The sequence below is a fragment of the Falco naumanni genome, chromosome 1 (assembly GCF_017639655.2).
Source record: "Falco naumanni isolate bFalNau1 chromosome 1, bFalNau1.pat, whole genome shotgun sequence".
Classification (NCBI taxonomy): Eukaryota; Metazoa; Chordata; class Aves; order Falconiformes; family Falconidae; genus Falco; species Falco naumanni.
Genome location: NC_054054.1, coordinates 107,377,752 through 107,400,957, shown reverse-complemented (window position 1 = coordinate 107,400,957; position 23,206 = coordinate 107,377,752). Strand labels below are relative to the sequence as shown.

Below are 23,206 nucleotides of genomic sequence, written 5' to 3'. Positions count from 1 at the left end.
GACCCAATGTGACTTAAGTTTTAACTTCCTTAGTTTCTTGTGATTTCCATAATATGGGAATAGAGATGTCATTAAAGACACATTTTTTTTGTTTGTTTGTTTGTAGACTATTTTCCTTGGTGTTGTTAAAGGTTCCTGCTCCAGATTGCTTTGGTTTTAGATTGTTTCACTTGAAATAAAACACTGTTCAGTCACATCACAAGCAGCACCTTTATGGTAAATCAGAGAGAGAAGTGTGTTAGGAACCATATGCTGTCCTAATGCAAAGGCTAGTTCAGCATCGTAATGAACCCTGTTGGATGTATTGGATGTCAGCCGGATGTTAAAATAGAGATGCTCTCTGGATTTGGCTAATTGCAACTATTATTGTTCTCTCTCTTTATTAGCATTTTTCAAAATGTTGATTTAATGGTTGAATAATTCATCTTACTGTTCAGTTTATGTGGATAAAAATAGAGGAATGAATTTGAATAATTTCCAGCCAAGTAAAAATTCTACTAAATTGTTTTGTTCTTTTTTATTAAAAAAAGCAGAGTTTGAAATCTCTTTTTAAACACAGTAAAACTTAGACTTTTTCACTAAAGTATATTTGTTGCTTTGGTTTAGTCTGTCAGCAGATAGTCCTCTATCTTCTAATACTTGCAGAATTTTCAGTTTATAGTCTTGTTTACCAAAACCCAGAACTTCTTTTAAGGGCACTATAAATGTTTTAATATGCAGATATTTTTTTTTTTTTTTGAGTGGTCTGTGGCAGATGTTGTTGCCATCATTGGCTCCAATAAATAAGTTAGATTATTATGTGCTTTGACTTCTGTGTTCATTTGCAAGCAGCTTTCATTAAAAAAAAAAGAAAGAATAAAGTCAATGATTTGTTTTCTTCTTGTAGTCATTTGTTTCTTGAAGATGCAGAAGATGAGTGGCTTGATAAAATGGTGTTGACCAGTTTAGCCTTTAACAATATTATCTTTAAATAATTAAAAAAAAAAAATTACTATCTGTCTGTAGAAAATTATCATAGTAAAGCTACATATCCTGCAGGTGAGTTCTGGAAAAAGATTATTCTTATTCCGGTGGACACAGTTTCAGCTGACATCAGATAGGTACATGTCTGTGATGGTTAGGACTGTATTTAGACAAAATAATAATTAGGTTGGTGCGTGGTTCACATTAGTGCTATAGGTTTGGATCCAGAATTACTTAGGTAGGCAGGAGACACTGTATCCAATTCCATAAAGGCAGAGTAAAGAGTAGTGAGCTGTAGGTCGGGTAAGTTGCTGTGTGGAGTTCCGTTTGGGATGTTGCTGTTGCTGCTGCTGTTCTCCATCTGGCAGTGAGAAGGGAAACACTGGGAAGACATTGGGGATGATGAAATGAGAACTAGGGGATCCACAGCTAGGCTGTCATCTTTCAGCTCCTCCCAAAGATTTCCTATAACAAAACAAAATGGATTGATTTGACTTTCTCTATACATGCTTTTTGAAACATTGTTTTACAGGAGTTGGTAATTATACAGTTGTGTGTGCTGTATGTGTAGGTACTGGTAATCACTTATGAATGAGAAAGGAAAAAAATTAATAGTTACTATTCATCTGTCTCCCTAATGAATTTAAATCTGGGAGAAAGCAGCATTAATTTAAGGAAATTATTTTGCTTGGTAATTTCCAAGATTCTGCTGCAAATGTATCCTTATGAAGCATAACTTTTATTTGAAAAAAGCCCACTAATTTTGAAAAAGGAAATTGCCTCTGTTATCTGTGCAAGATATGGAAGAGCTAATGGCACTTTATGGGACAAACCTGCAAATCTGTAAATTACTTTACAACTGGCCTTCTCGTATTCTTATGGTGTAGCAGTCTCTGAATTGCACGCTATAGTACTGGATATGTGGTTGACCTGACAAATCAAAAGATCTGAAATGTTGCATTTTTCTTACATATACCAAAAAGTTTCTTGTCTTTTCATTGAACATGCCTATCCCAGTGAAAGCATTAAATAAGTTGCTGCAGGAGGGCTGTGTTTGTCGTATGCGTCATCAAAGATTTCTTCAGGGAGGGCAGTGGCAGGCAGACTGTTGGTCCGAAGCTATACCCACCATCTACAGACTATCAAACAGGGTAACATTTTTAGCCCTTTTGCTGGAAGCCTGATTTTGTGTTTGGTGGTTGTTGTTTTTTTTTACTCTGTGTGTGTGTGTATAATGATTTTGCTCCAAGTGTGCAGGCCTTGTCTTAAATTTTAGCACATCTTATTTCAGATTTGAGAATTTTAAAAAGAAAGTAAGTAAAAAGCTTAGATATGGTTAAAAAATTTAAGGTAAAAGGCGAGGACAGAGGGAAGTTGGGATTGTACCATATTGGTGAAGCATACAGAATATTCACAATACGAATGAGTATGGTCCAGATTAACTGAGCAAAATGGAAAGAGGTTCAGGGAAATGAGTGGAACGTGAGATCTGTCTGTCTGAAAGAGGAAGAAGCTAAGAATTCAAAAACCTGTGGTGTTAATCTTAGTCAAGCAATCTGGGCATGGCCGGATTGTGGAATATTTCTGACAGTACAATGGTAAGGCACATGCAGGCACTGAGTCATGTAGATTATTAAGACTATGCTTTTTGCTCGTTTAGGTTGCTTTGTAACCTAAAAAAGTACCATTTTTTGCCTGTGCAGGAAGGCAATTCTTGCACGTTATTTGGTGCAGGAAGAGCTTTACCATTTGGAACTCACAGGTTTTATTTTATATGTATGCATATATAAATATATACACACAGACACATAAACTTGCTAGGTTTTTTTCATGGTTTTGCATGGAAAGCTATGTTCTTGGTGTTCAAAATCCTGTCTATTCAAGATGATTTGATTATTTAATATAAAAAACTTTACTGTCAGTATTACATGACTAAGAACACACCTCAGAAAATACAGTTGTTCAGGGCATAGATCATGTGAATGTCTTGAGAAGGAGTAAACAGTAAAATTTCTCTGAGAAGAAATGTGGAAGGTGTTTGAATAAATATTGATAAAAATGTCAACATATTAATTCAATCAAAATTATTTATCTTTGTGCCCTTCACATGATAATTCTCTTGATATGCACTGAATAGCTGTGCTTGAGTAGTTTTCAGTGGAAAATATGCTTTAATTAAAAAAAACCCACATTCTAAATACCGTATTGCAGTATTAAATATCAGCAGTCCTAGTCAAGAGTAAGCAGGTTATTATTTTAAATGCTGGGTGTCAATCTGTAGCTTTCTTGGGAAACTTTTTAAAGATTCCATGTTGTGTGAAATAACGTGACCTAGTAAGCTGGTTTCTGTAGCAGTTGCAAGGACAAGTAGTTAAAAAAGAAGGGCATAAATGCATCTTATGCAGGCTGGGATGTGATGTAATAAACCTGACTCTACAAAATAAAAATGCCTTAGATATCTACCTTGGAGATCAAAATCAGTCAGGGATGGATTAAGAGCATCGATATCATTGCTGAGATCTCCTTCCTGCATGAGCGTGTCCTGCATTGTCCTGGCTGTCGAGTGCTCTGTCAGCATCTTCACACCGCAGGTGGGGGGGGTCTGGGCCGGCAGTGGAGAATCCTGGGTGATGCTGGGCTGAGTTCGGAGTTCACTCTGAGCCTCCCCAGAAGGAAATAGGGTCTGAGGGTCAGGTGACTGTTGCATTAACGTACTTGAGATCGGAGGAAACCCCTGTGGTGATGTGTAGCACGCAGTCTGCTGCCCCCCGAGCAAATTTGATAAGGGGTTCTTGACATGCAGAGCTCCTGATGCGTGGATACTCTGTAATGGCTGTGATACCCCGGAGGAAAGAGATGGCTCGCACAAGGAGTGGGATTGGACTGCCATCTGCCTGGAAAGGGATGCACTTGCAACACCAGTCGGACTGCAGGACATGATGGAAGATCTCAGCTTCTCACTTTTGTCGCCTATCAGTGTGTCAAGTTCTTCTACAAAACAAGAAAAAAAGTCTGTGACTTACTTTTTCCTAACAGAGCCTTAATTTTCATAGCTTGCGGCTAGTATTTTGGTGTTCCTCAGGAAATGTGTGAGTGGAATGGCAAACAGAAGTGCTAGCCCATAGATGATAAGAACTGAAATATTTTTCTAAATTATCATTTCCAAGTAGGTATGTAATAAATTGCAGGCTTTTTGTTTAAAGGTTGGAGACTTATCAGTTAATTTCAGATTTTATTCTATAGTATGTATTTCAGTGTTGTTTTTATCTTAAAGTTTAGTGAGATATGAAGACAGATTTTTTGGGGGGAAGCTTCTTTGTGCCTGTTTGGAAGCACTCCTGCAAAACTAGGTCCTATTTAATTCTGCTTTTAATTTTTTTCTCTTGTTTTGCCAAACACTTTATAACCCAGAAAAAATCTGTTTTCCTAAATCATGTATAAATTCTCTTATACAGCTTGGTGCCTGTTGCAAAGAAAAGTTCTGGGTAGCAGTGTTTGAGAACTAATATGCTAACGTATTACTGACCTGGCTTTGCCATACTCTTCCTTACAGCAACTGGGTCTTTCCTCTTCCATTTCTGAAGCTCTTCCTGCATCTTATCGATTTTGGCTGGATTCAGAGCCCACAAACAGCCCTTCCGAGAAGAATTGCCTGACTTGTTTTCAACTTTCTCAAAGCATTTGTTCAATGATAAGTTGTGGCGTACAGAATTCTTCCAGCCATCTGGAGCTGTCTAGAAAAACAAATCCAATCTAAGAATGGAACATCAAGGAAAAAAAAACCTCACGAAATATATTTCTCTCTTTTGACAGGTGAGATGGTAAGAAATGCTGTTTATATTATACTTTCTACAATATTAACCTTGTATGTTAGAAGGAAGCTACAAAATGTTATAGTCATGTTATGTGGGGAGAAAGGAACCAGATAAAATAGTAACTGATCTTCCAAGCAAGAAGGTTGGCCTTGTCAGAGGGGCTGCTGAATTTTTAAGAGTGAATTTGGAAATCACAATAATTAAGTGTGTAAAGGATTATATTCTAGAACTAACAGGAAATCTCTCTTAATCTATTTTGGAACACCTAGAAAGTTTTCCAACACTTCATTGAAGGACTATGTGCTATTTGGACTCAAACTAAGTGTCCAGGCAGACTTCAGAAGAATTTTAGCATGCTGCTGTAGGTGTAACTTTGTATGCTAGCTAATTACATAACCAAATGGTTTAATCACAAGCCCTGCAGATGAGATACAGGTTTCTACATCAGATCACTGCATTTTTTGCTTTGCATTTGTTTTTAACTCAGCAGTGGAAGCTGGAAGGTTTTTTTTTAAATGGACAAGACTTATGTTTCATTAAAATGATTTGTCTGGTTTTATTATGTTGTTTCTGATCAGTGAGGGAAACAAAATTCCCTCCTTTCCCTGAGGACAGTTTTGCATTGAATTGCAAGAATGGAAAGAAAAGATAACCTAGTGCAAAACCTCTGTTTATACAATTTAATTTTTACAATTTTTTTTTCTCCTGATTGCTTGTAAAAGAACTTTGAAAATTAATGTTGCTGTAAGGGATGAAGAGGGAAACACCCAGCAAAATGGTCATGCTCAGATTCTGATGGGAAATGCCTGTTCGCTTGCTAGTCTGAAATACTGATCTTGAAAGAATGGCACTGTATTCTTTTATAGCATGTAATTTTTTCTGCTGTTTGTTTATTTGATTTCACTCCTTTCTGCTTACTTAGTCCTGCAGCTGCAAGATAGTGCTCATCACATTAAGGCTTTGCAAATTAGTATGCACATTCATATCAGAAGATTCCTGTAGTACATTCCTGATGTGTCACTTCCTTGCTTTTCTGTTGGTAGGTTCTCTATGATGCTGTTTGTTGTGTATCTGAGTAGAACAGCCTTAGCTCATAGGCACTGCACTATAATCTTAAAAAAAAAAAAAAAAAAAAGATGGAGTGCAGGAAAAATGACTTGCTACATAATGGTAGGAATCAACCTGAGAAACCCGACTTCATTGTGATATATGCAAGTGCAAGTCCAGCTAGACTTCCCCTGTCATTTTAAGACCAGTTAAAAAAAAATGAAATTGTAGCTTTACCTGTGTCAGTCAAATGGTATTCTTTATATTCTTTCCAAGAGGTCTGCATTTGCAGAGATGAGAAATCTCAAGAGAGAGAGACTTTAGAGCTCATCGGATTACAAAGAATGATCTTCAGTATTAGTGTATGTGAGGCCTTTTTTTTTTTTTTAATCAATTTTGGATGCTTTTTCTTTTCTTGTTTCCAAAAAATCCTCATCTGTGTGTCATAAGAATTAAAAGAAATTAAACAACTCTGAAAGGTGGGTATGAAGTTGTCTATGTGCCACTATTGATTCATAATCATGGATGCAAAATATTTGTCATTATAATTATTCCTATCAACCACAGAAAATTACTGAACAGAGAGCACAAGAAATAAATAATGATTTTCCATAGCCTTTTTGAAAAGGTTAAAAATTAAAATATACCTTTTATGTCCATTGTTTCCTTTCCATTCTTACACTTTATTAGTAGGGACCCTTCTTTCATGGAAAGACAGCTTTTTGATAGTTTCTCTAATTGTTGTCTAGTGTAACAAATTTCCTTTAAGACCATCTTTTATGCACGTGCTTGTATACATTTTTGCTTTCACATGATACAATATGAATTTTTGAACATACTTTGACATAAATTCTACTTTTATCGGGAATGTAAAATCTGTTCTTTCCTAGCTTATGAAGGACTATCTTGTGGGTTAAGGTATTGAAAGCCTTACTGAAGAATTTCAGGGTCGAATTTAATACTTGCTTTCTTCATTAAGAAAATTAATTGGTTGTGTGAGTTAAACACATGTTATTTACTAAAAAAGAAACTATTTTCCCTTCATAGCAGTGCAGTTTCTACCCTTTTGGCCCGCCTGATGTCAGCATTTCACTATTCTGTTAGCCAGTCCCACAGGTGAGACCACATGCATTCCTATTAAAAAAAAAAACCAACCAAAACCAAACCCCAAAAAACACCGAAAAACCAAACCAACAAAACCCCCTTTAAAACTCTTTCTGCCACAGGGTAATACTAAAGATGATGAATCAGTTTTTCTGCCTTGCAGATCATATTCAAGTTGCTTTCTGGCAGTTTTAAGAGTAAATAAAACTGTTCCTCCTAGGTAAGATGTGTGCTTAGCTACTGAATACGCTGACCTGAAAGAATATTCATGTTTCTTGCTCTGCACATGAGGCTACATATACCTCTGTCTGTATCTAGACAGGATAATTAGTGTTTCTGCTAAGCACCAGAGAAGTTGGGAGTGGCATGTGTTTCTCAGAGGTTTTCAGAATGTATGGGGGTGTAAACTATGAAATAGTTTTAAAAACGTAAGAGCGAAAAGTACACGGATTTATTCTGGAGACTGCTGCCAAGAGTTGAACAGGTTCTTGCATTAAACTTGGTATTGCTGAGCAGCGAGAAATAGTCATTTACCTAGGTAGGCCCTGAAGGAACACCCTGGCAGTGTGTGTGTGTTACAACTCTGTCACCAGTTTTTTAAGTTAACATTTGATTGTTAATAAACTGAGCTCTGGCTACTGAAGGTGCTCTCCTATATTTGGAATCTCCTTGCTATAGCTCATTTTTGCCATTGCTGCATTCAGCGTAGTGTGGATGAAGCCGTGTGGAGCTGGACACTGCAAGAGAATACTTGCTGCTCTTAAGTTCCATCAGAGCACACAGCTTTCTAACCTCTTGGACCACTGGCAATAACTCCAATTAACAAGATTAAAGCTTTCTGTTAGACTCACTAATCACTACAAAGAAAAAAAAAAGGATGACAGGCGAAAAGTATTATTGTACAGACCCATTGATCCTGACCGCCTCTTGAAGTTTAAAGAGTTCAGTGATCTTGCAAAACCCTTTCTCTTTAAATCTAGGTCTCAAGAGAAGGGAGAGGTACATCAAAGAGTAATTCAACTTTAGCTGCGTAGATGTTTTTTTTTAGGACGTAGGAGTTGGATTGCTCTGTTTCAACTAGAAATGAGATTGTTGCATCATAGAAACTAAATTTGCTGTGGCAGCGAATACAAGTTAATTTGACTAGGCTTGTATCATCTAATGTCTCCCAGCAAGATTTTGTGTACACTTGTACTCTGTTTCTCTCCAACTTAAATTGCTTCCCCTCCCCCTGTTGTCTCCTGCTATTTAGTGAGTTCTGGTAGCAACAATAAAATGTTCCTCACTGATTTTTATATTACTTTGTCTTGCTGAACCCTTGCAGAAAAGGGAGGATAGAGGATATTAGCTTTTGTCATATACTGATAATTTTTTGGGCTGCTGTAAAGACCAGAGGTAGGCAGGGTTTAGTGCTTATAAGCATAATAATTGCTTGCTTATGCTCCCCTGCTTATTTTAAGGGTGTTTGGGATGGAACTACTCAATCATTTGACTGTAGTTGTAAGTAAAATCCAAAAATAAAGCCATCTCAAAACAGTGAAGGCAGTAGTACTCCCTGCACCATTCTTTTACTATAAGGTATATGACAGCAGTAACCTCTTTCTCATCAATTTTTAAAAGAATTAAGAAAAGACCTGAGAATCTGTAAAAAAGAAACCCAACCCCCAAACAAACAACCCACCACCAAAACCCACTCCCTGTGGAACAGGCAAGTTTTGATAAGAAGGGAAAAATTTAGATTAGGTATAAACCAGTTATTTAAAGCTGTGGCAGGAATATACCTACTGTACAGATGAGCATACGTATACACACATCTGTATGTATGCATGCAGGCAGACATATGAACACACACACATCTATACATTTTCACAGAAAATATCACAATATATATGATCCACAATGTTTACACACAATATGTAGTTGAGGAAAGGATGTATATCACCCTATCATTTCTGCTGTGTCAGAATAACTTTAACTTCAGGAACAGGAAGGTGACACCAAGCAAAGCCACAGTCTTGTGTCTGAGGAATTCTGTGCATGGTGGCAGCTGCAGCATTTGGTTTGCAAGCTGCTGCTGAATTTTATAATCGATTGTGATGTAAGACAGAGGAGAAATAATTTCAGTTTGGTCTGATGAATAAATGTGGACATGCCTGCAAAACTTTTCTTTAATATTCCCACCTCTCTGCTTGAAACTTGTGCTATTTTTCTAGAAAACCAATCAGATAAGAATGTGTTACTTTGCTGTAGATCACATGATTTGTGCGTTATGCTAAGAAGCATAGTTTGCAAAACATCAATTTCAAGATGATGTGGCCCAGGATCTTTTTCATAGTCCTTAAACTATTTTCTTTTGGATTATTAATATTTCTTGCAAATAGTAGTAAATGCATGGAAAATAGAGTTAATATTCTGTTAGGGACAAAATACAAATCTTTACACTTATTCTTGTTCTGAAAATGAAGAAAATGTATAGCTGCTGTGTTCTTGTGTGTCATTCTATCCTTCCTTTCCCTGTTTAGATTACTGTCATTGCTTAATTTCATGTGTGTTTAGCCTAAAAATCAGTTGTGTCCCTGTGACTTAACAAAGTTAGAGTGCTTCAGATTTGTTTCTGTGGATTGTGACCAGTCATGCTGTGATGGAGTACTTCTTGAATTGTGAGGGTAGGTTTCTTTATTTTTTCTCTCTTCTCTTGCTTGTAACAAATAACTGAGTAGCTAGTGATTTCTTTGGGAGGAAATCTGGGAATACAGAAGTGTAATGGATCCTAACAGTTCTTCATGATAATGTGTGCTCTTTTCCTCTGATTACTGACAAGTGGTTTGTGGTTGGTTTTTTGTTTGTTTGTTTGTTTTTCGTGGGCATTATTTACCCTCAGTGGTCCAAAACCATTGCAAAATTGTATCAGAACATTTATTTTTAGTTATTCTTAGTGTTCTTTTCTTAATACAAATGTTTCAATTGCCTTTATGTAGTTGCTTTAAATTTAACTGCTGTGTGTTTATTTGCAATAGGAAACAGGACAGACTTGTGATGCTTTATTTTCTTTTTTGGGCCTTGCTAACAGTTGCAGGTCACCTGATCTGGACTTCCAGTGAGAAGTTTTTGAAGAATCAGCATCATAAAGCTCTGTCTTGAGCAGCACTTGGTGATTCTATTATAGCTCTTTTCAAAATCTGAACTGTAATCCTTCTGCTCTTGGATCATGCGCTGACTAACTCTTTCCACTTGCATTCCAAGTGCAAGAAACCATTCTTTTATAGCATGGATTTAAATTTCAATAGTATCTGCTGCAAACCATACAACCTTACCTTCACCAACATTACTGTGTAATTATAAGCTTAGTACCATTTATCACATCTTATACTTTGTACAGTGTATGCAAGTGATGAAGTTGCCTAAGACGGATGTCCCAGCTCCAGAACAGAGCAAGATAACCTTGAACCTCTGCTTCCACACGAGTCTGGAGGTGCTGTTGATGGCAGAGGAAGCCACAAGACCAGTTCTGCCTGTATTTGAGATCTGAGGTGAAGGAATGGATGTGTTTTTAGAAATATTTATCATTGTTATGAGTTTTTATTGAGGAATGGCCACTGTTACCTGCACAAACTCAAAGCTGGAACAGTTCTTAATATCTTTTTGTGTTAAATATTACCACATATTGTGTTAACATTTCTGCCTAGGCCTAAAATGCTGGGTGATTTATGATCATGAAGGTATATCGTGTATAATTGATTTGATATTAATCTACTAAGAAATTATTCCTTCTCATAGACTGAATCCCCTCCCTTATTCCCTCTGCTGCCAGGTAAGCTTAGAGAGAGATTTGCCCCCCCTCCCTGTCAAACTCACCTTAAAGTAAGGAAAATGTTCCGTCATGAAATTGTAAATCTCACTGACTGGCAAACTCCCTGTCTTGCTATTTTTGAGTGCCATGAAGATCAGGATGCTTTAGGGAGAGAAAGAAAAGTATTTTAGTCTGTTCTGCTTGACTCCTCAGAAGTAGAAACCCCCCTATTTTTCACAGTGTGTGTAGGTACGCTGGCTTTCACTATCATAGCATGAATACTGATGATGCTTAAAGTTGCCACTCAGTTGTTTACAAGCAGTCTCCTTACACTGCTTAACTTCCAGATGTAGTTCTCAAAGTGCATATAGAAGGCTCAACCTGGATTTAAAATAAAGTAATAGAAAGTGGAATCAAGACCACAGCCTTCAAGTCCTGCTATTGTGTACTTATTTAAGGTTGTGTTTGAAAGCTCAAACTGATAAAGGCCACAAAGAGAGTATCAAATTGATGGTGACAAGATGTATAATGGAAATTTAATTATCTGATCTACTTTATTAGACTGCTATTTGGGGACTAAACCTGTGTGGTGACTTGCATATCTGATATGTTTTCTAGGCATTTCCCCCTAGTAACTGGAGAAAAAAAATAGTTTTAATACAGGTCCTAGAAAAGACAACTAAGTGTTATTAGTCTTGCACTGATGAAATTTGCAACACCTAAAATTTTTTTATTAGAGAAATGTCTAGCTTTTATGGGGGTCATCAAGACTGTTTGCATGCTTTACAACATTTCATTTCCCTCTGCCTTGGCCCCAGAGTCTGGAACATCTTGTGATTCATACAAACAAGACAGAGCGCACTGAGAACAAGACAAATACAAGTATGTTATTGCAAATTATGCTGGAAATAGGCCATGGGTAAACAGTGTATTTCCTGTAACACTAGGACTTGAAAAAATATTTTATTACCTGTAGGAGTAGATGGGTTTGGGAAACAGAGGCTGCTGGGATTCTTGACTGCTTTGAGGAGCAATTCTTTGGTAAGGGTAGTGTGATGAAGTAATATAAGTCACAGGGTAGCTGCCTCCTGAGGGATACTGGTGATACAATAAACGAGATGTTACTTGGCTTAGCAACAAGCTGTCAAAAACATTTCTTTCTTAAAAACAGTATTAAACTATGAAATTCTGAGGATATTGTCCTCTGCCTACATTCAATGGCTGTTATGCCAATTCAGACCTGAAGTCTTTTTAGCATGGTTTTCGAAAACATTGATATTATTAGTCAATGCTTAAGAAGTATAAGAAACAGGACACATATGAGGAGGAGCTCACTGGTATGTTGGCTCTTACCAGATCCTGTTGCACTGTGTTCCAAATTGAAGGATGTAAAAAACTACTTTCTTTTATTATTGCCTGCTATGGTACTGGCATAGCATTCACATTTCTTGTGAAAAAAGAGAAACTACCTTTTTAGTTGTCTCCAGATAATTCATAATTTTATAGACCTAAAATGTATCATCCATCTCTTTTGTGGTTGAAGTACCTTAGCCCACTCAGCCTCCCCTGAACATTGCACTATGCAGACAAGTCAATTAATGCTGTAATTTTATTTATATAAATTAAAAAAAATCAAAATAAAACAAACAATGTACACCATAGAAAAATAAGCCTATTAAGCAAAGCCACTAAAAAAGAAGAAAGTGAAGTTTTGACTGAGCCTTGTTTGGGTTTGTGTGCTGTTGTTTTTCATTTTTTAGTTGGAGAGGGATACAACAAGACAAAAATTCAAAGTGTATAAAATCGACTCCCAGATATTAGCATCCCAAAGCATCAGTTGAATTTGCTATTATCAAGCAAGGCAGTAAAACCCCCAAAAAATAACAACAAAAGCTTTAGTAGATGGCATCAGAGTATATATAAAGCAAATGTATTATTACAGAATAAGTTAGTAATGTCATTCCAGGGGTCAGGAGAGTGGTGTATGAGACATTTCTCATAGACAGTTTTCATATTGCCTGACTCACACTGAAGCTGTGAGGCTGCTTCCTCCCAGTTCCCTCAGTCAATGACAAGAAACAGGCTTCTCCAGGAGGCCAGGAGTTTATGCTGTTAACCACTACCTCAAGCAGCTTTTTAGCTCCGCCCCCCCCCCCCATGTTCTATATCAGAAAGCTAGAAGGAATAGCCAGGACATCTAAAATCGGATAGCATTTATGTTACCATCACCCCACCCCTGGGGACACGCAGCAGAATGCTACATGAGACTGAAATGCTAAGCTATCTCTTCAAGAGATCTTTACGCCTGTCCAGCCCTCAAGACACAGTAAAGAAATGGCTGGCCTATCATGCAATCACCATGATAGAAATATGCCAATGCAATAAAATAGGTAAAAGAGGGGAGATAATGCTGATAGATAGCCTTGATTGCATCAGTTTCTGTAGGTTTGCTCTCAATTTTTTAACACAGCAGCTGGTGACATATTTTTCTTTTCCAAATTATAGTTTAAACCTGCTGGCAAGCAACTTTCAAGAACAAAGAAACACTATCCTGCTAAGGTAAGATACCATAAGATACCATCAGTTGGCTCTCCATGAGGCAAAGGCTCCCACTGAACTCAGCTCTGTGTGAGAGGAATTCCTGCCTCTTACAGATGAATCTTTCCAAATGCCAGGGCTAGGGCATGGCCAAAATTAGGAGTCATGTCATATGCTATTAAAAAATATACCTGCATGCCTTCCTTAGTACTCAAAGGTTGCTGAGCCCTGTTCTAGTGTTTTATTGCTTAGCTCTAGAAGTCCTGTGTCATGACGATTTTATGGGTTCCTTTGAAAGGTTATAAATATAGCTTGCAAGACTTTTTGGGAAAATTTCCTTGGCAATTAGTTTATATGTCTCTTCAGTTTCTTACTGTCATTCCTATTTTCAGACCAATAGCTTCTGTTGCTCTTGGTCTTTGTCCCCTTAAAAAAGCAAGCCTGTGAGAGGTTATGTGCTTGCAAAGTGTTCATAGTTCATTTATTTATTTTGGATTGTGAATAATTTATATCAGTTTCTCAGTAACTTTATTGTTGTTGCTTGGGTTTTTGTCTGTCTGCTTGTACCTTTCTAACATTGAACTGCCTGAAATGGAATGTGGGAAAACATTCTGAATACACTCATTTGTTTGCTACAGTAAGCAGGATGAAATAAATGAGATGTACATAATTAATCATGTCCTGCCTTGTTGAACTAAATACTGGGCAAAACTGCAGTCTCCAGAGCAGCTGTGAACTGATTTCCTTGTGCAGTTCCGTGTGTATATTTTTTCACTAGAGCAGAAAAGTGGGCAATTCATACAATAATTTTGATTTTAATTGGTTTAGTGGCTCTTTGAACGGAATGAATACTAAGATAGGGCTGGTTGTGATGTCATCACCAAAGGCAAGAACTGGGCATTTTAAGGATTATTTTTGTTTTATTGGTTTCATTACTCCTTTTTGAGGGATACAGAGGCTGGGGAATGGTCTGGTATGACAGGCTTGAGCTGGTTTTACAGTCAACTGGCATGAAAGATGTCCGTGTTTTATGGTGGGTGGGTAAGTGACTTCAGTAAGTGTCTGCTACTTCTTTCAGGTCAATAAGAAGTAATTTTTCTTGTGAGTCACCATTTGTGTTGTGTCCAGCAAAGGGGAAGGTGAGGCCATTTTATCATTTGGACAAAATTAGCAAAGGGTTTGATCTCTCTCATCCCTCTAATGAAAAGTGAGGTGTAGTTTGAACATCCTTCACTTCAGGCTAAAGGGCCTGTTCTCTTGAGTGTTACTTCCTAGTGATTTAAATTGTACTGCTCCATTCAAATTTGAAACGTAAAGTATTAATGCTGGAGCTGCTTCATGCAAAAGATGTTATTCCACTTCTTCTCAGTCTAGTATCACATGTTCTTTCATTTCCCAGTATCTGATTATGGCACACAGACAGCAATTCTATCTGTTGTGACTTTGGCTGCTCATACCTGTTGTTTTTTTCCTCTGAGTAGTAGAACATGTTGCCATGCTTTTCCTACTAAGAAGCACAAATACTGAAAAGTCTAACAGAAACCTGCTGCGTATAAGAGATCTGTCACAGTGCCAGCCTGCAGGTGGATGGAAGACTTTCCTCTTAGTGCTTGTTGTATCTTGCCTAGCAGCTCGCAGGTGGTGTATTTCAGCTTTAATTTTTGTAGTTTTTTTGAATGTGGTTAATGCCAATGTATAGTAATAGTACTGGTTTCAAATCAGCAGTGACGGGGAAGGATGCCTCCTTCAGAATGAATAAAGAAATTAAAAAATATTCAAATGAATTAACAAGCTAACTGGAGTTTCTGCTAAAGCACCACACAAACCTGACATTTATACTGTGTGTGAGATGTATGGCACATCCACAATGTGTGTACTGCAGTCTCAGTGGGGAACTAGTTTATCTTTGCAGCAGAGCTTTTGTGTCAAGTTAATCTTCCATCTAGGACCCTTTGCTTCTGAAATAATAATAATAATAAAATCAATTTGTAAGTTAGAATGGTAGTGTAATATCACCTTTCTTCTTATTCTATTTTAATTTTGTTATTAACTTTTATCCCTTCTATTGAGTTTTAGGCTAACAAGAAAAAACAAGTAAATAGTTATGGTGGGTTTGATAACTTGAAATGGAGTTACTTTTTTGCCACATTATAGGGGGGAAAAATGGTTCAGTAAATTCTGGATAGTGGAACGCTGGGGAGATAGGTAAAAGAAAAACCCAGGAGTGAGATATTCTCTAGCCATATTTCCTGATGCAGTGTAGGAGAACCGCTTCTTTCTGTTATCTGTGCCTTCTCACACCTATATAGCATCTGTACACTTCTCAAGCTTTACAAGGCAACCCACTGAGGACAGGGGATACAAAAATCCTTGATACTGAAACTATTTGAACTTCAGTAATACCTGGACGCCCTAAGCAAATTGGTCTGTCCTTGTGCAACACCTAGTTGAAGAAGAACCTCCGTGCCCCTGAGTTCCTAAGCTGATTTAAATACAAAGTCCAGTTAGTGGTCAGGGGCTGGCCACAGCTGAGGGAGCAGGAGGAGAAAGATGACAGTAACAGGAACCTGATTTTAGAAGTTTACTTCATGCAAGTGTGGGTCCTTGAAGGTGCTTTCTGAGCTGCCTTGCTGCACTAACAAATGAAATTCCTAAAAAGTCATCTGTGACAGATGATTTAATTTTATCAATGATCATAAAATTCCAAGATTTTTGGGTTTTTTTATGGTAATTCAGCATCTGTTTTCAGAAGTTACTTAAATTTCCTCTTAAATTACATCATGCCAAAAATAACCTTTCTTTTTCCTCATGAGAGACTAAATCCTGGTGATGAATGGTATGATTACTATTCCAACGACTCAGACTAGTAACACCATATGAATTAACAATCCCTATGAAATAACATACAGTAACCTGTTTTTTGTTTTCTTTGCACAGTTTTAAATCACTGCTCTGTTAGTCACATTTTTTATACCTCTTGAGCAAGCTGAATAAGATAATATAGTTGATTTCACAACATCAGTCGTCAGTCACTGGGATCAAAGGAGTCGTAACTCAAGTGTGAGCTTTTATGCTCAAGTATTTTCTATCTATGAATTCCCTGTAAGTTTAATTTAATTCAGTTCTAATGGTTGGGAGTTTTGGTAGTTGTGCTCTTTTTGTATATGGATTTCTGCCTGATTATCTGAAAAATCCTTGTTGCCTTAATTTCACCTTAAATAAGTTTTGGGTTTTGTTGTTGTTTGTTTTTTTTTGTTAATAGGGTGTTTCAAGCATATTTTTACCTCCTCGACTATCTGTCTTACTGAAAATTTTGTACATTGCAGATAACTAAGCATAAAAGAGAAAAATTTCAATGCATTGAACAGCACACCATTTATAACTAAAGGAAATTATTTAAATATATTTCAAAGTAATGAAAATTACTTTCTGTGGTACGCACTCTCCCTCTATGCCAAGTTTTCAAAGCTTAGTAGACCTCACTTGCCAGCCTCTATATATACATATTAGGATCACATGTAAGATTAAGGTATGTATGTTTGGTTTTACAAAGATACAATATGTGTGCTGCTTTGAAAATATGAACTGATATGTATTCAAATGACACCTAAACACACTCAAGAAAAACAAGGTGTCAGTTACTCCTGTGCATTTTTAGCATTAACAATATGCTTACATTACAAAAGAGCAACCTTAATATTGTACATTCTCGTGCATCATCAGCATTATTGTCAATTATGCTTCAGCTGAATAATCTTTCACTGGGGATGATGTAATAGTCTAAAGATTGCAAAAGAGATGTGTGGGCCATCAAGCACAAGGAAAGTGAGCATCATTTGTTAAAATTTTGCTTTACAAGTGCTTTTCTATGCTTGATCTGAATTTTAAGTATACAGCCACATCTATTTAGTTTTTTATTCTGAAGTTAAAGCACAGTTAATTCCCTGGGATCCTGAAATGCCAATGGTTATGTTAATAATTTGTCTGGTTTCAAAGCCAACTTTCTTGATCATAATGGTAAAAATATAAATAAGCAGTTCCAAGATTTAATTTTTACAAGGTTGGGTGGTGGGGTTTTTTCTGTTTTCTGGACGATGATTGAAAAATGCATTTAGATGTGCTGCTTTTAAGATCTCATTGTCATAAGCAAAATGTGTGTATCCAAACATGGCCTTGCAAACACAAATTAAGCAGGTATTGTTTCATCTGTCTTTTTGTGTTATTACCGTAACTACCATACCATTATGGTGCTAGAAATACAGGGGATTTTGGTCTGCATATTGTACTGACCTGATGGAAAGGATGTGAGGGGCAATACATCTGCTGCACTTGAGGCTGATAGCAGTATAAACCGGGCTGCCCTTCTAGTGGGGATGTCCTGAGCTTGATGTCTGAATCCTGCTGGAAAATATTTAAGGGAGGAGTTATAAGAGAAAACACGTCAATTTAAAATAGAACTGTTAGTCACTGTTCTGATTTGTCTTTCAATATACTTATTATTTTTTGGACTTGATTCTGTCACAGTGTGTGTTACACAGAATTTGTTTTATGTTCTAGTGGTGCAAGAAGAAACATTGCTTCCTGTGTTCATATTATTAACTATTTAAAAAAAGGAAATCCCCGTCCAAATTCCACGCAAAGAGCAATTGAGAAAATAGCAGTTTCCATTTATCTTTTTTCCCTACTTACACAAACCCCATACTCCAGCTTGGATTCCTGAGCATGCACATATGTCTCTCTCTCTCTCTTTTTTTAATACTCCTTGGTTTTATCTTGCAGACTGTCAGTACCTCAAGCTGGCGCTGGAGTTTTGTCATTAGCTAGAGAGTGAGGTTTATAATGCACAGGAAAGAGGTGGCAGAGAAGAATCAAACTAGGTTGACTACTGAATTTGATGAAGATACAGGAAATATAGTAAGAATGTTATCCTCACCCACCCCCCCCCCCCCCCGTGGAAATAAACATAACTAAGTTAATCAAGTCTTAATTTCTCAAAGGTCTGTCCAGCTGCCTGTCCTGGATTCCACATAGGGCTTGAATCTTCTGTTAAGGGCTCAGGCTCCTGGATGTTAAGTGTTGCTGGTTTTTAGTTAGAACACTGAGTGTACCATATGGTTTGTGTGGTAACACTCTGCTTTAGAAGAGCAATTCAAACAAACTGCATGCTAAGCAGAGCGCTAGACAGAGCTCTAGCTGGTAATAAACAGTGCAGGGAATGGTGTGTCTTAAACAGCGTCCTTATCCGTGCATCTGGTTCCTTCCCCACTTAACATCCACGGCCAGGAATTCTGTTCTGAGAGCTGGTGTTATAGACGTCTTATTATTTCAAGGAACTAGTAACACTTATCCTTCTGTTTTAAAGCAAAGCCATAATGACCATCTTTTATGGTATAGATTAGTGTAGGGGTACATATTAGACCTGATTTGATATCCTGGCACCAAGCAAATGCCACATCCAGTATTAATAAACGTCCGTGCTATTTTGGTGACCACAAGATGATGTTTTTTTCAGAAATATCAACTTGCCAGCAGTGTGTAAGTTATTTAAGAGCTTTGAAGTTGCATGCTGACTGAACCACTGGAGACATTTTTTTTCCTGAGTAGTTACGTGTATTTGGTAAGGGGCTCCTGCCGTGCTATCTTGACATTTTCTACATCTCACAGCCCAGGGATTTGGGGAAGAAAATGGGAATGTTTTTCATCAACTGCTTATAGGTTTTGTGTTAAACTCATCTGACCTAGATGAGTATTTATCCAGGAAATAAGAGATCTAGATCAATTTCCTCCTTAACTTGAATGGCTTCAATCTCCAGGTATGTACCCTGACAACATCCCACCATTCCCTGGTGAATTGTCTTAATCCAATTAAGATGATTTTGTTTTTTTTAACCCCTCTTTCTTTTGGTAACCCTTAAATTCTTCGCATCACAGCAATTTAGAACCAGTGGTTAGGGCCCTCTCCTGGCAGATGTAGTCACTGGTTTTGTCTGCACTAGATGATGAAGATAGAATTTTACTACTTTGGATCACAGTAGAGATATCTGGTGGAGACAGATACTGAAGGGTAATTTGCCTTGCCCTTCAGGGATCTCGGTGCTGCCCTAAATAGGCACTTGCCTTTATCCATTATGTAAATTAGCCCAGGTACCTTTGCACTGCACATACCATGAACAGATCTTATATTTCATTTTAAGTAGTACTGATGTCTTAGAGTTTCTCTTCTATTTGTGTTAAGAAAAATACAGCTCAGCCAATGTGTTGTAACAAATCTGATATACATGTTCTCATGTTTGAAAAATACTGTTTTGTGAACTTTTGTCCCTTGAAAATACTAGTTGATGACAATTACTGATACAAACCCTGTTGTCAGGAAGGATTTGGATTGTTAGGATTCATGTCTAGTGGAAAATCATTTGTCCTTGTGCATCTTTGAGGATTTTTTCAGTAGGGAAAGGCCATAAAATAGAGAACTTTGACAAATAAATATGGATGCCTATCCCAAGCTCTTGCCTGCAACTTGACAAGAGACTAAATGTCCATTTAGCCATGTTAAAAAATAATAAAATAATCCCGAAAGTATATATTTGCCATTGAAAACAGGAAAAAAAAATGAGAAAAAATACTGACCATGACTTGTGAACCATGATCTTGACCCGTGGTGCTGTATTGGAGGCTGTTACACCATGGTTGTTCTGCAGAGATATTCGGAATGTGTGTAGGAAATGACTCTGACTCGTCAGGACCTGTAGATCCTGGTAGACTCTCAAAACCATCAATGCTTCTAGCATTTTTGAACGGTGAACCTTCTGGTGGGAGGGCTTGGTGTGCTTCCTGGAAGACATCTTCGCTGATCTGCCTCTTGTAAGGGTGAAAGGGGTTTCTGCTGCTCTTGAGAAACCTGTCATAACTTCCTACAGTACTTTCCTCATAACTATATCGTCTGAATTTTTCAGTACTGAAAGATGCTTTAAATTTGTTCTTGCCACAGTGAATTCCTTGGCTTGTAGGGTATCTCCCGTGAATTTGGTCCTGGGCTGGAGAAGCAGGGCTGGGGCTGTGAGAAGACTCTGAGCTCTTCCTTTCTGTCCTGCTGTCTGACTCATATGGTTGGCAGTTGTAAGTGGGGTTATCCTGCAATGAATTATTGGCATTTATTTAGGATTAGTATGAGCAAATATCTTATTATTTTAATTATTTACAAAAAAAGTACATTAAAAATATATTATTGATGAGAAGTATAAAATTACTAGTCCTAGCCACCTTCACACCCTAAAAGATCTAAAGGGTTTTTGGTTACTTGGTATTCAAAACTGTTCAAAACTAAATTGATACAAGCATTGAAAAGACTGAACTAACCTGGAAAAACAGGATGTCTTAGGTTACTATTGACTAGTTGGTCTAACAATTTCAGGGAAAAGATGATGTATGATCAAGTGATGAAAGATTAAATGGCAGGAATATGATAAGTGCAAGTCTTATCATATACAAGTTTAGTCAAATAAGCTTGATCTCATTCTCTGGTGGTGTTACAAGCTGCCAGATATGTTGCTAGTTACATCACTTCCTTTCATTAACATAGCCACACTCGCTCTGAGAGACAGGTAGGCTCTAGGCAGACATTTTAACCTTCCTCCTGTCTCATCTCCTCCCTTCCCTTTTGCACTTCAGCAAAAAGAAAATAACAGCTACTAAAGCGCTCTTTAATCTGGAAGAGAAAGACTTAACGAGAACCAGTGTCTGGATCCTGAAGCTGAACACCTTCAGCATAGAAATTATGCATATTTTCCCTGACATCAAGGATGAGTAACAACTTGGGTGCCTTTTGAGAAGACATGCTTAAGTCAAGAGTAGGTTATTGTGTTCAGTGGAGGGGAAAATATAATGTTCTGTGTTACACAAAAAGTCAAACCAGATTATCAAGTGGCCCCTTTCCTCCTTCCCCCTCCAAATGCAAATTGGTCTTATAGTATTTTAGGAGAACAGATAAAGGAATATATGCCTTCATGGAGCAATCAGATTCCGAGAACCCCCAAAGGGAAGTTTGCATAAAAGTCAGTGCTTTCTGCAGAGTGGAACATGGCAGAACTGTTTTTTTCATTTGCACATGGGTTTGTGTGTTAAAGCTATTAATGTTTTGTTCTGTCATGGATTCTGCAGAAAGCAAATCTGACCTCATGACACTTTTGGCATTTCACATGAACACAAACTTGTAATTTCTGAATTCTTACTTCCTTGCTCTCCTCTATAGCCTTAATACATGTATTTATGATATCTTTTGTTAAATAAGAATTTTAAAAACTTTCTATATTTAGTTAAAGCTGTATGAATGGCAGTGCTTCCACTTCTCCATCTGAAGTTTTCATAATAAGAGTATGGGAAAGCTTATTTTGCCATTGTTTGATGAAAACCACTATTCTGAACTGTACTTTTATGAAAGGTAAACATGATGAATATACAGGCAACAGGAGAGAGATCATTTTATTCCAAAAAATGTCCCAAGGAATTCTAAAGTGCTTGAAGGTATACTCTATTGGTGGGGAGTAGAAAAGAGGTTCTGATGTCTCTCTGTCTTCTAATTTATTTATTCATTTTAGAAACAGGATGAGGATTTCTTTAAATGTAGCATTTTTACTAGATGAATTGCCTGATTTGTTTTAAAGTAATAGGGTTTTTTAAGCAAGCAAATAGGAAATTTAGCATGGAGCTTAAGATTTAACGAGAAGAGTAACTCAGGTTTCTGCTCTTCAAGAATAAAACTTTCAGTGTTTACTTTGTTACCAGTTAAGTATGCTGAGATTTAGTAAAGCAGTTGCTGAATATTGTATCTGAACTTGTGCCTCTGAAGAAAGGGAATAGAACTGGGCCGTCTTACTCACAGTTTGCTGAGCTGGGGATACTGAATCCCCCTGTGTCTTCATGAGGTCTTGTTGGTCCCTTTCCAGAGTGTCCGAAGAAGAAAATTTAATATTAGATTGATCCTGGAGTAGTGAAACCATTACCAAATCCACGTCAGACAGGATTCCTGTTGTGAGAAAATCAAATTACAGTAAGTATTTTCTAAAACTTAAATTGGAGAAGAAACTATCTTGTTACATGCAAATGACTAGAGTGAATGATACCTTATCTTAAAATGAGCAAGAATTCCTAATACAGTTGAATTCTAATTTTTTTTTAGCTCTTAAAGAAATGTTCTGTAGATGCAATTACAATGAAGATGTGATGCAGAGTTTATATGGATTTACCACACAATTTTTATAAAAAGAAGTCATTACTTTGCTATACGTTCATAAGTTAATGAAAATATATTGCTTTGGGGTTATGCAAATTTAGTACTATTGCTTTATTGAGAGATTGAAAGCAAATGGGGTCCATTTATATTACAGTGGGACTATATACAATAAAAGAGGTTTTTGCTATCATTACTTAGACTGGTTGCTACAGACTTTATTTTTGCTTTTGTTGTTTTATTAGTACCAATCCCTTCAGCCTTTTCATTCTGTTTTGCATGATTAAATGTATCTGAGATATGTAAATAACTTCATCATTCCATACCTATTTTTGTTAGTTACATCTCCTCTCAAGTTCCTGATCTTTGATCTTTGGATATATGAGACATATCTGATAGCTTTCTTTGGATTCAGAGAAATAAATTTGATATGCTAGTATTTTGTTTTCTACCATGTTTTTTTCCCCAATCCTTGTTCGCTGTATCTATATAGTAAAACTACAAAAGAAGAACTTGCATTCTCTTATATCACACACATAATGCTGCACCAAGTGTGTGCCTGTGTAAAGATGTCTTGTGTTCATAGTTTAGATTTCAGGTATATAAGTTGGGGAAAAAAACCCACTTCAAGAGTTAATTTGCAAGGTCTTTGCCACGTGTTTGAATGGCTGTTAGGTAAATAACTAAGGGGTTTATTAGGTTTGGTTAACAAAGATGTATTAC

General features: G+C 37.0%; 1 protein-coding gene and 1 long non-coding RNA gene across 3 annotated transcripts in view; one reads left to right on the top strand and one right to left on the bottom strand.

Moving 5' to 3' along the window:
- The window catches only part of LOC121098223, a 49,753-nt gene that overhangs the window by 4,611 nt on the left and 21,936 nt on the right, over window positions 1–23,206 (top strand). The window contains exons 2-6 of one of the 2 annotated variants that reach the window (XR_005831210.1): window positions 4,517–4,776; window positions 10,309–10,459; window positions 11,538–11,601; window positions 13,225–13,278; window positions 22,200–22,303. This is a non-coding gene — a long non-coding RNA (uncharacterized LOC121098223). Of the gene's footprint in view, window positions 1–4,516; window positions 4,777–9,404; window positions 9,596–10,308; window positions 10,460–11,537; window positions 11,602–13,224; window positions 13,279–22,199; window positions 22,304–23,206 lie in introns of those variants that run through there. The other variant, XR_005831211.1, reaches the window with a different exon arrangement.
- On the bottom strand, window positions 899–22,253 carry FOXN1 (forkhead box N1). Its single transcript, XM_040615936.1, has 8 exons — window positions 22,134–22,253; window positions 19,885–20,388; window positions 17,548–17,658; window positions 11,690–11,817; window positions 10,785–10,881; window positions 4,490–4,697; window positions 3,427–3,954; window positions 899–1,428 (listed from the first exon to the last, which is right to left on the bottom strand). The coding sequence occupies exons 1-8, from the start codon at window positions 22,251–22,253 to the stop codon at window positions 1,163–1,165; spliced, it is 1,962 nt and encodes a 653-aa protein (XP_040471870.1). The 3' UTR covers window positions 899–1,162.

Excerpts from the sequence above, each read along its gene's own strand:
- FOXN1 (XM_040615936.1), bottom strand. The coding sequence starts at position 22,253 with ATGGTTTCACTACTCCAGGATCAATCTAATATTAAATTTTCTTCTTCG. Across the intron at positions 4,698-10,784 it reads AACATTTTCCTTACTTTAAG|ACAGCTCCAGATGGCTGGAA; the intron begins GTGAGTTTGACA and ends TTGTTTTTCTAG. Across the intron at positions 1,429-3,426 it reads GACTGATTTTGATCTCCAAG|GAAATCTTTGGGAGGAGCTG; the intron begins GTAGATATCTAA and ends GTTTTGTTATAG.